Source organism: Pleurodeles waltl, chromosome 12 (genome assembly GCF_031143425.1).
Source record: "Pleurodeles waltl isolate 20211129_DDA chromosome 12, aPleWal1.hap1.20221129, whole genome shotgun sequence".
In the NCBI taxonomy this organism is placed as follows: Eukaryota; Metazoa; Chordata; class Amphibia; order Caudata; family Salamandridae; genus Pleurodeles; species Pleurodeles waltl.
This window is the reverse complement of record NC_090451.1, coordinates 239,129,837-239,144,248: the sequence shown is the minus strand read 5'-3', so window position 1 is coordinate 239,144,248 and position 14,412 is coordinate 239,129,837. Positions and strand designations below refer to the sequence as shown.

Here is a 14,412-nt window from a genome sequence, read left to right as displayed (position 1 = left end):
TCGGCTGGTGGAGAACCAACACCTCAGGGAGGACCCCCGGACTACTCTACGACGGTGAGTACCAAAACCTGTCCCCCCTGAGCCCCCACAGCGCCGCCTGCAGAGGGAATCCCGAGGCTTCCCCTGACCGCGACTCTCTGAAACCTAAGTCCCGACGCCTGGAAAAGACCCTGCACCCGCAGCCCCCAGGACCTGAAGGACCGGACTTTCACTGCAGAAGTGATCCCCAGGAGTCCCTCTCCCTTGCCCAAGTGGAGGTTTCCCCGAGGAAGCCCCCCCTTGCCTGCCTGCAGCGCTGAAGAGATCCCTTGATCTCTCATTGACTTACATTGCGAACCCGACGCTTGTTCTAACACTGCACCCGGCCGCCCCCGCGCCGCTGAGGGTGAAATTTCTGTGTGGGCTTGTGTCCCCCCCGGTGCCCTACAAAACCCCCCTGGTCTGCCCTCCGAAGACGCGGGTACTTACCTGCTGGCAGACTGGAACCGGGGCACCCCCTTCTCTCCATTGAAGCCTATGCGTTTTGGGCACCACTTTGAACTCTGCACCTGACCGGCCCTGAGCTGCTGGTGTGGTGACTTTGGGGTTGCTCTGAACCCCCAACGGTGGGCTACCTTGGACCAAGAACTGAACCCTGTAAGTGTCTTACTTACCTGGTAAAACTAACAAAAACTTACCTCCCCCAGGAACTGTGAAAATTGCACTAAGTGTCCACTTTTAAAGTAACTATTTGTGAATAACTTGAAAAGTATACATGCAATTGAAATGATTCAAAGTTCCTAATGTACTTACCTGCAATACCTTTCAAACAAGATATTACATGTTAAATTTGAACCTGTGGTTCTTAAAATAAACTAAGAAAATATATTTTTCTATAACAAAACCTATTGGCTGGATTTGTCTCTGAGTGTGTGTACCTCATTTATTGTCTATGTGTATGTACAACAAATGCTTAACACTACTCCTTGGATAAGCCTACTGCTCGACCACACTACCACAAAATAGAGCATTAGTATTATCTATTTTTACCACTATTTTACCTCTAAGGGGAACCCTTGGACTCTGTGCATGCTATTCCTTACTTTGAAATAGCACATACAGAGCCAACTTCCTACACAAACGCCTTATAATCCCCTACAATAGAGATTATAGGATGGTGTGTAAAACTATACAGAGGAATTTAGACATATCGAAATGCAACCCAGTCCAAGTAAAATGATTCCCAAGAAACCGAGCATTACCTTTTGTAAACGTCGCTAGCTGAGGGATTTGCTAGTATCCAATGAAATCACTGAGACGAGCGGAAAGGGAGACACTAATTTCCAAGGTTTCTTTCCACGTGGCCAACTCAAGACCAGTAAAAAAATTGCACTAACACATATGAGTACAAGGTCCCCTAAGAGAAAGGCAAACGGGGCGGAGGGGAGGTGGTGTTACACAATTTCTTACATGAAGTTCCATGTATGTGGTATATATATTACAATCCCTTATAAATTGTACTAGGTACGAAGTACGGTGCACTGTATCAGAAAAAGGATATTGGAACATATGAGGGCTATAGATCAAAATGAACCTCAAAATCCTGTTGCTCATCATTTCCATGAAAAACATGATGGGGATCATCATAAGCTTTCATTTTTGTGATTGAGCAAGTAATGTGAAATGTAAGAGGAGGCAATTGGGTTCAGCAACTCACGAGATTTGAGTCTAGACACATTATTGATTTAGATACAAAACATCCATTTTGGTTAAATTCGGAGGACGAATTAAAGGTGCATCTTGGAACCATCTAAATACAAATGATTCTGCTTTTGTATGTCTCATCCATTCAGTTTTTTGTGTTTTAACCAATTACATATGTTTATTTTATTTCAGGAGGAAAGGAAGGGGCTGCACGGTGCTAGATGCTGCTATGACCTATGGTCTACCCTACTCTTTTCTTCATTCTACACTGTGGTGAAGTTTGGTTTTCGCTTTTTCACTATAATTAGTATAGTATAATACAGCGGTTATGAGTAATACATATGTAATATATAGTGCACAGCACATAACACAGATTTTTCAAACAGTTTCGAGTATATATCGATGTAGATATGTCTACTGCTGTACTAAGATTTGCATAATGCTTGTCTCTCAGGTATAAAAAATATGATCCATTAAGACTGTAGAACTTTTGCCCATGTACATCCATGTTATTTATATGACGAGGTTATGAAGAATGAGGTTATGAAGTCAATGAATCACATGGTAGGATGCAATTTGTAGATTAGTACTGGAATATATATCTAGGAACAATCAGCAGCATTAGTAGTTCTGAACTACTATATAGCTATAAGTGTGCATCTTATGTTTGTTTAAAGATGGCTGACATATTTTCATGTAATTTCATGTCTTTTCTCACTTGAGCACTTATCTGTTTATGTTGGTAACAAAAGGAGTGATTTCCTGTTTTTAAGGAGATGCGCTGTGCACACTAGGTAGGTGATCATGGCCGCTGTGCATCCGAAACGCGTTAATTTAATGACAAAACCAATGGCAAACAACTATTTGCTACAGCACTGCCCCGAGTGAGTGTTTTGAGGAGGATTGGTGAGGCATTTTATGGGGGCGGCTTGCTCCGCCGTCCTATGTGCTCTGCCCTCCACGGCATGAGACTTCCGTTCAGAGTTGTATGGGAGGTTGTGTGTGTGTGTGTGTGTGTGTGTGTGTAAGCATCTGTTTGTAGCATAGTGCTGTAGAGTAACAGGTTCTGCATACGCCTGACATTATCTAATGTTGAACCCAGGTTTTCAAAACTTGTTTTTCTTCTTGTGACGCCTCCCTTGGTCTAAAGCGCATCAACACAATGGCTTCACCTCAGATTGTTTACCGTTCAGAGAGCGAGTAGTGTAACTTAACTGGTGTGTAAGGTCGAAGGCAGAGTGTGGTATGCAATAGAAATGTAATAACAGTAACAAAACTAGACACATGTATGATCTTCATTAGCTTCATGAGAGAACGGTAGTTGCATGTGGATCTACAGCACTCCACACTATGAACTGATGTTTACAGGGTAATATTTTAAGTTCGTAGCATGTGTGGCTGTTGAGACACATGCTCTCCAAAGATTGTAAAGCAGTCCCTCTCCAAAGAGGTGGCAAGCTAGTAGATTTCACAGATGTTTGCCCTTGGTACTGCTGACCAAATAGAGCTTGTTGACATGCTAATACGTGTACACAGTAATGTAGTGAATCCTAGTTCGTTTTAATGAGATAGCAGGAGTTAGCTTAGCCTCTGGCTTGTAGACTCGTGCCCCCGTCACCTAGTGACTTTTAACCTACTTAGCTTGCTCTGTCTTAGCCCATTTAATTATTTATTTCTTCTAAGATGGCTGCCTTGTTTATAGTTAGGCCACTTGTTATGAGTTACATTATCAGTGTCACCGCGCCAAGGCGTCAAGATCAAGCACCAAAGACAAACAAACAGTAGGTGTTCACATCTAGGGATTTTCCCTCTCTATACTTTTGAGGGATTGTGGATATTAATTGCCGTCCCAAGCATGCCTGTTATCTATTGTTTAGGAATACACCTACGTCAGGGGGACCTTGTAGATCTGTATAAATACATCACACTTTAGACAGATAATCAGAGGGATTCCAACCAGAGGGCATCGCCACCATCGCTGATACCGATGCTGCAGTCGTCTTGACGCTGACCCAGTCTTCGTGTCCCTGCAGAGTCTGAGATAGAGACCTCATTCCAAGGTAACAAGGGTTGGGGGGCTCCTCTCAGGGATGCGGCATTGGCAGATTAGGTTTAACAAACCCAGCTCTCCTTTAGGTAGGAGGTTGGGCCTTCTTTATTAGGGTATTAAGGCATCTGACATCTCATGTATCTTTTCTACGTATTGCAAAATGGTGGGGGTCTTCGTAACAATGACTTGTCTTCACAATACTGTTACTTGCTATATTCATTATCCTAATCATTGCAGTTCATGCAACTTATCGCAAATTGTAGTTATGTTAAATAAAAAGCTATTATAACTTTACTGCATCTGTGTCATTGCCTGTGTTTGTATAAGACATAATATATCCGTGAGAAAAGGGTAATCTCCGTTTAACTACGACACTCCCTGAGATACCTCATTTCGGAGTCCATGCGTAAACGCCTTCCATAAATCACCTCTTACTATTGTGTTTCTGGTGAGGTGCTGCTAGTGAGCCGGTAAGGTTGGGATAACAGTTGAGACTTGTTGTAGGAAAGACGCAGTCGCCTACAAACAAAAGTACTGTCATCCTTAAACCAGCAGTCTTGCTCAGAGCAAGAGTCCAAACTACGACAGTAATACTTGGTAAAAGTGTGTGGTGACGACCAACTAGCACAGATACAGATATTCAGCAGAGAGATTACATAAAAAGACTGGTGTGAATCTCTTTTTTACACACAGAACGTACAGCTCAGATACCTGGTTTCACCATAGCAGATTTGAATACATTTAACTGTCCAATATGAATTGCAGCATTGGAAATGGATATAGCACACCGCTTGTTGAATTTGGCAAAGGTTACAAAAAGACAAAAAGTTGATATGACTTTCTGAATGGTTTAGTCCTGTCAATATAATATACGAGTGCTCTTTTGAAATCCATATGTCCTGTCAAGACCACAAACAGGTTCCATACAGGTGCAGAAGGCATCCACAAAATCAACCTCTCTTAAATCTTCATGAAAGCTTTAATCACAGAAACATAAAAAATAGATGAAGGTGGTCTGTTTTGGAGACAACTACAAAGAGGCCTACCTTGTACAAATACAGAAGGTTGGACACAGTCTCCTGCATAGGGGTCGTAAACTGATCCAGCTGCTTAAAAATCCAGTAGTGCAGGTACCTTTTCCATTTAGCTGTGCAAAAGACGTAAGTAGTGGGTTTCCCAACCTCTAGTAAACTAGCCATGTATTCCTGTGGAAGGCTAAGGCAGATAGACTACGAATCTCTGGTGCCAAATTGTGTGATTGAGCTTCTTGGTATCTGGGTGCTTGAGTTGAGTGGGAAGGTCTGTCTGAAAGGGAGCTTTTCATAAGGACTGACATCTTGAAGAGCATTGAGTTCCACAGCTGTCTTGTCCCTGTTGGCATGAGTAGCATTGAAGTCATCAACACTTGCCTCATCTTCCTCACCACATGAGATGAGGAAAAATGGTGGAAAAGTATAGACAAATGTCCCTGATCAGTAGATCCATAGTGCATTGCCCATAGATTGTGGGTAGGTGAAAGGTACTTAACAGCAAGGTTTTAGCATTACGTATTTTTGATAGAGGTGAAAAGGTCTATTGTCTGTGACCTCCAGCACAGGTACTTGTTTGTGAAGGACTTGTGGTGGAGTGTCCAATCCTGAACCTGTCGAGTCCTGCTGAGGAGGCTCACAAAATAGTTTCCTACCTCAGTAGATGGTCCGTCAACAGGCAAATGCTGTGACGAGTTGCCCAATGTCAGATCATCTGCACCATGAGAAAGCTGGGGGAAGTGGTTCCCTCCTGTTTCCGGCAGTAAAACATGATGATCATTGTGGTCGTCTTTATTAGTCCTCTTTTCCCTGATGAATGTGAGGACTACCCTGAGGGATGACCTCCTGGCTAGCAGTTACAGATAATTATTATATACATATCAGCAGTCAGTAAATAGCATAGAAAGCAATGGGCATTGGTAAAAACGATCGCAAATAGTGAGGGACCTAGGGGAGGGCCAAACCATATACTACAAAAGTGGTATGTGAAAGGCAATCCCCCACCCAAGGAAATGTGGTATCAGTAAAGGGGTGCTGGAGGAACTAGGAACCCCTAAGGGGTAAGTACCAGGGTGCTCCCAAGTGACCAGTAGAGAAGAGGTAAGTACCTGGTTTTCCCCACAACCGACAGGAAGACTTTGGAAAATGACTGTGCAAGACAGACAAGACTGGAAGAAACCTAAGGTGGATCCTGACAGAAGAGGACCTGCAAAGGAAGGGGACCAAGTCCAGTTCGTGATGGAGTGTCTGGCTGCTGCAAGAGCTACTATCCACCATTCTGTAGACGCAGAACCATGTCGACAGTGGACGAAAAAGGTCAGCAGTGCAGCGCAGGAGCAGAAGAGGAGTTCCAGAAGTGATACAAGTGATTTCCCACGTCGGTGATTGTAATGCAGTCAGTCAATGGTGCTGGAAAACCACCAAAAAGCCTTGGCAAATGCAAGAGTTAGATAAAAAAAAATTGCAAGGCTGAAAAGGACCAGCAAGGTCCAGGGGACTCGACCCAAGGAGGGGAATCCGAGGTGACCCTCAGCAGCTGGGAGAGTCACAAAAAGAGGAGGCAGCCCCCACAAGCAACCGACTGGCAGCAAGCACAAGAGTCGCAGTGAGGCCCATTCAGCACACCTAAGAGGAGTCCCATGTCATTGCAGCAGCAAGCAGGAGCCTGTGCTTTGCAGGAGGGAGTGCTGGAGGCCAGGGCTACACGGAGCCTGAAGATCCCTTGGAGAAGGAACAAACAAGCCTTGGTAGCTGCAAGAGTTGCAGTGCACAGGGGTACTGTCCTGCAAGGAGAGGCAAGGGCTTACCGTCTTCGAAGATGGACAGCTGGCAGAGAGAACCAAGCGGATCACTCCAGACCACCACTTGCGATGCAGGATCCATGCAGCTTTGGAGGAGAGAAGATCCACATAGCTGGTCGTTGTTGCAGTAGGAAGATCTGACTTGGAACCTTCTCTCGTCTGCTGCTACGAAAGGCAGCCCTGGATGCTTGGGTCTGCAGAGTGACCATGGCTTTTACAATCTCTGCCCTTTTAAACCCTCGCAACCATGCTATCTGCCTGTAGGTCAAAGAGATGCTAGCTGATCATCTGGCCTAAGGCCAGAAACCCTGAGCAAGATGCGACGTCCCTGGAGGGCACTGGTCTTGACTTCCCTGGAGGCTGTGCCCGCTGACTGCAAGGAACACAAAATTTTGTGTTCAAAATCAACTTGCCCTCCACGTACAGCTCCGGCACCCTTTTGCAGCAGTCTTCAGGGAGATGCTTTAACAGCACCTGTAGTTGCTCCCAGTGGTATCGATCATACCTGGCGAGTAGACCAACTTATATTTCCCAGCTGCATCCATTTTTTTTTTACTCTCCTTGCCTGGAGGAGAGTCCAATTTGCTTCTGACAGTGTGGATCACTAAGGGGTCAGATGGGCCATGGCCCCTGATGTGAACCAGGTCATCTACTGGAGGGTTTTCCTTTTGTTGGACTCCTGGGATGCCCCTCCACTAGAGGCTTTCCTGGAGCAGAGTGAGCCTTTCATTGTTTGAAAGGTCTCAATCTCTCTAGCCGGACAACAAGGATGGTGCCTTTTCTGGCTTTGGGCCAAAAGCCCAACTCCATTAGAAGTGGTGCTCTGCTTCATTAAGACAGTGTTTACGAGGTCGATCCTTGGAGTGGTGTGGGGACAGCAACCATCAAGTGCATGTTAAGGGATTGGGGCATGATAAATTATTTTTGCTCTGGGCCCTGTGCTCTGAGTTAAAGAGGTTTCCGCCTCACCCTACCAATTTGTGGGAGGGCAAGACCTCTGGAATTCCCACGGCAGCTTGAGACAAGAGTGATCTTCTTCCTTTATGCCCTCATCTTAAGGATCAAAGCAGTCCGGAATACCAGATTGGTACTCATGCTGCATCTTGTGGTGGGCCCAGAGGTATTCACAGTGGTGGCAGATGTGGTATTTTTTTGCATTCAAACACCTTAACCCCTTCGCTGCCAGGCCTTTTCCCCCTCAGGTGCCAAGCCTTTTTTTGGCTATTTGGGGCAGTTCACGCTTAGGCCCTCATAACATTTTGTTCACATAAGCTACACACGCCAAATTTGCGTCCTTTTTTTCCAACATCCTAGGGATTCTAGAGGTACCCAGACTTTGTGGGTTCCCCAGAAGGAGGGCAAGAAATTAGCCAAAATACAGTGAAATTTTCGTTTTTTTCAAAAAAATGGGGAAAAGGGGCTGCAGAAGAAGGCTTGTGTTTTTTCCCTGAAAATGGCATCAACAAAGGGTTTGCGGTGCTAAAATCACCAGCTTCCTAGCTTTCAGGAACAGGCAGACTTGAATCAGAAAACCCAATTTTTCAACACAATTTTGTCATTTTACTGGGACATACCCCATTTTTACGATTTTTTGTGCTTTCAGCCTCCTTCCAGTCAGTGACTGAAATTGGCATGAAACCAATGCTGGATCCCAGAAACGGCAACATGTCTGAAAAGTAGACAACATTCTGAATTCAGCAAGGGGTAATTTGTGTAGATCCTACAAGGGTTTCCTACAGAAAACAACAACTGAAAAAACAAAATATTGAAATTGAGGTGAAAAAATCTTCAATTTTTCTCTACTTTTTACTCTAACTTTTTCCTGCAATGTCAGATTTTTTAAATCAATATACCGTTACGTCTGCTGGACTCTTCTGGTTGCGGTGATATATAGGGCTTGTAGGTTCATCAAGAACCCTAGGTACCCAGAGCCAATAAATGAGCTGCAACCTGAAGTGCGTTTTCATTCTATACTGGGTATACAGCAATTCATTTGCTGAAATATAAAGAGTGAAAAATAGCTATCAAGAAAACCTTTGTATTTCCAAAAAGGGCACAAGATAAGGTGTTGAGGAGCAGTGGTTATTTGCACATCTCTGGATTCCGGGGTGACCATACTAGCATGTGAATTACAGGGCATTTCTCAAATAGATGTCTTTTTTACACACTCTCTTATATTTGGAAGGAAAAAATGTAGAGAAAGACAAGGGGCAATAACACTTGTTTTGCTAATCTATGTTTCCCCAAGTCTCCCGATAAAAATGATACCTCACTTGTCTGGGTAGGCCTAGCGCCCCTGACAGGAAACGCTCCAAAACGCAACATGGACACATCAAAATATTTTTAAAGAAAACAGAGGTGTTTTTTGCAAAGTGCCTACCTGTAGATTTTGGCCTCTAGCTCAGCCGGCACCTAGGGAACCTACCAAACCTGTGCATTTTTGAAAACTAGAGACCTAGGGGAATCCAAGATGGGGTGACTTGTGGGGCTCTGACCAGGTTCTGTTACCCAGAATCCTTTGCAAACCTCAAAATTTGGCTAAAAAAAAACAAACAAAAAAAACACATTTTTCTCACATTTTGGTGACAGAAAGTTCTGGAATCAGAGAGGAGCCACGAATTTCCTTCCACCCAGCGTTCCCCCAAGTCTCCCGAAAAAAATGATACCTCACTTGTGTGGGTAGGCCTAGCGCCCGCGACAGGAAATGTCCCAAAACGCAACGTGGACCCATCACATTTTTTGAAAGAAAACAGAGGTGTTTTTTGCAAAGTGCCTACCTGTAGATTTTGGCCTCTAGCTCAGCCAGCACCTAGGGAAACCTACCAAACCTGTGCATTTTTGAAAACTAGAGACCTAGGGGAATCCAAGATGGGGTGACTTGTGGGGCTCTGACCAGGTTCTGTTACCCACAATCCTTTGCAAACCTCAAAATTTGGCTAAAAAAATCCTCACATTTCGGTGACAGAAAGTTCTGGAGTCTGAGAGGAGCCACAAATTTCCTTCCACCCAGCGTTCCCCCAAGTCTCCCGAAAAAAATGATACCTCACTTGTGTGGGTAGGCTAAGTGCCCGCGACAGGAAATGGCCCAAAACACAACGTGGGCACATCACATTTTTTCATAGAAAACAGTGCCTACCTGTGGATTTTGGCCTCTAGCTCAGCCGGCCCCAGGGGGGCAGAAATGGCCTAAAATAAATTTGCCCCCCCCCCCCCACCCCCCGGGAGCGACCCTTGGCTAATGGGTCGCTCCCCATCTCTAAAAAAACAAAAAAAAAAAATTGCCCTGGCGCCTAGAGGTTTCTGCCCCCCCTGGAGGCAGATCAGCCTAATAACAATAGGCCGATCTTGCCCCCGGGGTGGGGGGGGTCAGAAAAGGCCTAAAATAAATTTGCACCCCCCCCCCCTCCCCCCCCATGAGCGAAAAGTTATTTGAACAAAAACTAGCTGCATTTGTTTGTACCCAACATTAGATGGCAGGAGTATACAGAGCAGGTGTATCTACAGCAGGAGTGGGCAGAATGTTTCATTCTGCCCTCGGAATTGGCGGAATTTGGCAACTCCACTTTTCTCTTATAACATGGAGATCTGGCCTAATTCGGTCAATCGCCATGTGGCAGAATTTGTTTCCAGACTCCAGAAATGCGAGCTCGCGAGCGAGATTTGGCGCCCCTTAGCACAATATTCTAATGCAGATGGTCACAATTAGAGGGCTGCAGCTTACGCCGATTTTCTACTCAAGCTGCAGCAAAATCAACTTAAATGGCTGCACGCTCTTGTGCATTGCATGGTGCCACTAGTGCGGTTTTCCAACATGATTGCGCTACTGGTGCTAAATTGCAGTGCAAGCAGAAAAACATTAGTTTTTATCCACCTGCAGGAACAACTCTGCAGAATCTCGCTGAGATTATATGTAACTCTGAAGAATTCCAGAGTGAAACTCAGCAAGTTCCACCCTCCACTAACCTACAGTCACACATGTGAAACATGTTTTCATTATTATTGAGGATGTAAGTACAAATATTCCATAGTAGGAGTACCCTGTCATAAAGATTGGGAGTAATTAGCATCCTCTAGACATTTCAGTAAACAATTGATGTTGTAATGTAAGTGAATATTTGGCCACACCATGGAGAATTACCTGAGAGATGTCATCAAGAATGGCTTTGTATAGTTTCTGTACCGTGTAAGCATGCATCTCCACACTATTTGTGATGAGTTGAATCAAATTAGGCACAGCATCATCTCGGACATAACTACCTGCCTGAAAAGAGAAAAATATGCAAAATAAGACTCCTAATATCAATATGCCAATGATTTTTAAATAACCTCTCTCCCATTACTTGCTCTTGAAATTAGGCAACTTTGCAGTATTCCCCCCCTCTCACAGATATAGTACATAATCTAGTACACAGTAAACATAATTTTAGGGCATAGTCTACTTTACTCACCACAGTAAACTCTGTATTCTTAAGGCATATTGTAAGGAAATGCCTCCTTGGCATGGTTACCCCCTGACTTTTTGCCTTTGCAGATGCTAAGTTATGACTTGAAAGTGTGCTGGGACCCTGCTAACCAGGCCTCAGTACCAGTGTTCTTTCCCTAAACTGTACCTTTCTCTCCACAATTGTCACAACCCTGGCACCCAGGTAAATCCCTTGTAACTGGTACTTCCTGGTACCAAGAGCCCTGATGCCAGGGAAGGTCTCTAAGGGCTGCAGCATGTCTTATGCCACCCTAGGGACCCCTCACTCAGCACATGCACACTGCTTCACAGCTTGTGTGTGCTGGTGGGGAGAAAAAAAGACTAAGTGGACATGGCACTCCCCTCAGAGTGCCATGCCAACCTCACCCTGCCTGTGGCATAGGTAAATCACCCCTCTAGCAGGCCATACAGCCCTAAGGCAGGGTGCACTATACCACAGGTGGGGGCATAGGTGCCTGAGCACTATGCCCCTACAGTGTAAGCAAAACCTTAGACATTGTAAGTGCAGGGTAGCCATAAAAGTATATGGTCTTGTATGTCAAATACAAACTCCACAGCACCATAATGGCTACACTGAAAACTGGGAAGTTTGGTATCAAACATCTCAGCACAATAAATGCACACTGATGCCAGTGTGCAATTTATTGTAAAATACACACAGAGGGCATCTTAGAGAAGCCCCCCGAAACCATTCCCGACTTCCAGTGTGGGCTGACTAGTTTTTGCCAGCTTGCCACACATCAGACATGTTGCTGGCCACATGGGGAGAGTGCCTTTGTCACTCCGTGGCCAGGAACAAAGCCTGTACTGGGTAGACGTGCTTCTCACCTCCCCTTGCAGGAACTGTAACACCTGGTGGTGCGCCTCACAGGCTCACCCCCTTTGTTACAGCGCCACAGGGCATCCCAGCTAGTGGAGATGCCCGCCCCTCCGGCCACTGCCCCCACTTTTGGCGGCAGGGCTGGAGGAGATAATGAGGAAAACAAGGAGGAGTCACCCCCTAGTCAGGACAGCCCCTAAGGCATCCTGAGCTGAGGTGACTCTTACTGTTAGAAATCCTCCATCTTGGGGATGGAGGATTCCCCCAATTGGATTAGGGATGTGCCCCCCTCCCCACAGGGAGGAGGCACAAAGAGGGTGTAACCACCCTCAAGGACAGTAGCCATGGGCTAATGCCCTCCCAGACCTAAACACCCCCCTAAATTCAGTATTTAGGGGCCCCCAGAACTGAGGAAGATAGATTCCTGCAACCTAAAGAAGAAGGACTGCTGACCTGAAGCCCTGCAGTGAAGACGGAGACGACAACTGATTTGGCCCCAGCCCCACCGGCCTGTCTCCCTACTTCGACGAAAACTGCAACAGCGACGCACCCAACAGGGACCAGCGACCTCTGACTGCCCTGTTCCTAAAGGACCAAGAAGCTCCAGAGAACAGCGGCCCTGTTCAACAAACTGCAACTTTCTGCAACAAAGAATCAACTTTAAAGACTTCACGTTTCCCGCCGGAAGTGTGAGTCTTTCCACTCTGCACCCGACGCCCCCGGCTCTACTTGTGGAAAACTAACACTACAGGGAGGACTCCCAGGCATCTGCGAGCCCGTGAGTAGCCAGAATTGACCTCGCTGAGCCCCCACAGCAACACCTGCAGAGAAAATCCAGAGGCTCCCACTGACCGCGACTGCCTGTAACAAGGAACCCGATGCCTGGAACCAACACTGCACCCGCAGCCCCCAGGACCTGAAGGAACTGAACTCCAGTGCAGGAGCGACCCCCCAGGTGACCCTCTGCCTGCATTGTTGAAGAGACCCCCGGGTTTCCCCATTGCTTTCAATACAAAACCCAATGCCTGTTTTCACTCTGCACCTGGCCGCCCCGTGCCGCTGAGGGTATACTGTCCATGTCCCGAGATGCAGCCTCTTGACAAAAGGTCCACCACACCACCCTGCCCTGTTTGTTGCAGTAACACAAATCAGTGATGTTGTCCATGAACTCCTGAATAAGCCTTCTCTTGATGGAGGGGTAAAAAGGCTTTCAATGCCAGTCGGATCGCTTGGAGCTCCAGCAATTTGATGTAAAGTCTGGATTCCGTCAGTCATCTGACCTTCACCTCTCCTAGATGGATGCCACATCACAGAAGTGACGCATCTGTCACTACTGTGAGATCTGGTTGGGAGAGGGATCTGACCCTGATCCAATCATGGCTTGTTAGCCACCACTGCAGATCTTCTGCAGTCACCCTCCCCCCCCGAAATCTGGACCATGTCGGATAAATGTCCCACTTGTAGAAAGCTGGCTCTGTATACACTATATCAAAATGAGATATAGAGTGCACATAGTCCAGGGGTTCCCCAAGAGGCTTGCTTGAAAGAGGCAATAATAGATAATACTTATGCTCTATTTGTAGTTGTGTGGTCGAGCAGTGTAGGAAGTTGGCTCTGTATGTACTATTTCAAAGTAAGAAATAGCATGCACAGAGTCCAAGGGTTCCCCTTAGAGGTAAGATAGTGGCAAAAAGAGATGATTCTAATGCTCTATTTTGTGGTAGTGTGGTCGAGCAGTAGGCTTATCAGAGGGTAGTGTTAAGTATTTGTTGTACACACACACAGGCAATAAATGAGAACACACACTCAAAGACTTAACTCCAGGCCAATAGGTTTTTATATAGAAAAATATTATTTTCTTGATTTATGTTAGAAACACAAGATTCAGAATTTAGGTAAGTACATAAATTGTAAGGTACTTCACACAGGTAAGTATGGAACTTCGAATTAGAAAAGTAGTATACACAGTTTTGATAAAAATGGCAAATAGCGATTTTAAAAGTGGACACACTGCAAAAATCGACAGTACCTTGGGGAGGTAAGTAATAGTTAGTTTCTAACTACTTACAATTCTAAGCACTTACAATTCAATCTCCTGGGTATAGGCAGCCCACCGTTGGGGGTTCAAGGCAATCCCAAACCCACAGCATGAGCAACACATGGCTGGTCAGGTGCGGAGGTCAAAGGAAGGCTCAAATAACACAGTCGCCTATGGAGAACAGGGTTGCTCCGGTTCCAGTCTGCTAGCAGGTAAGTACCTGCGTCCTCGAGGAGCAGACCAGGGGGGTATTGTAGAGCGGGGGGGGGGAGAGGGAGGGGGGAAGAGACAAACAGGCACACAAAACACACACTAAGCTGCAGTAGGTGTTGGGTTTGTCGTTGAACACAATGGAGCTACCCAGGGGTCACTCTGGCGATGCAGGCAGGGCACAAGGGGGCTTCTCAGGCCAGCCACCAACTGGGCTAGGATGAGGGCCGCCTGCTGGTCACTCCTGCACTGGTAGGTGGTTCCTCTCGGTCTTGGGAGCTGCAGGTGCAGTGCTTGG

At 45.9% G+C, this 14,412-nt stretch overlaps 1 protein-coding gene across 1 annotated transcript in view; it reads right to left on the bottom strand.

Moving 5' to 3' along the window:
* AP1G1 (adaptor related protein complex 1 subunit gamma 1) overlaps positions 1-14,412 on the bottom strand; it is a 707,422-nt gene that overhangs the window by 263,431 nt on the left and 429,579 nt on the right. Inside the window, exon 14 of the mRNA XM_069217071.1 lies at positions 10,702-10,824. Coding sequence (XP_069073172.1) covers positions 10,702-10,824 — 123 coding nt within the window. The remainder of the gene's footprint in view (positions 1-10,701; positions 10,825-14,412) is intronic.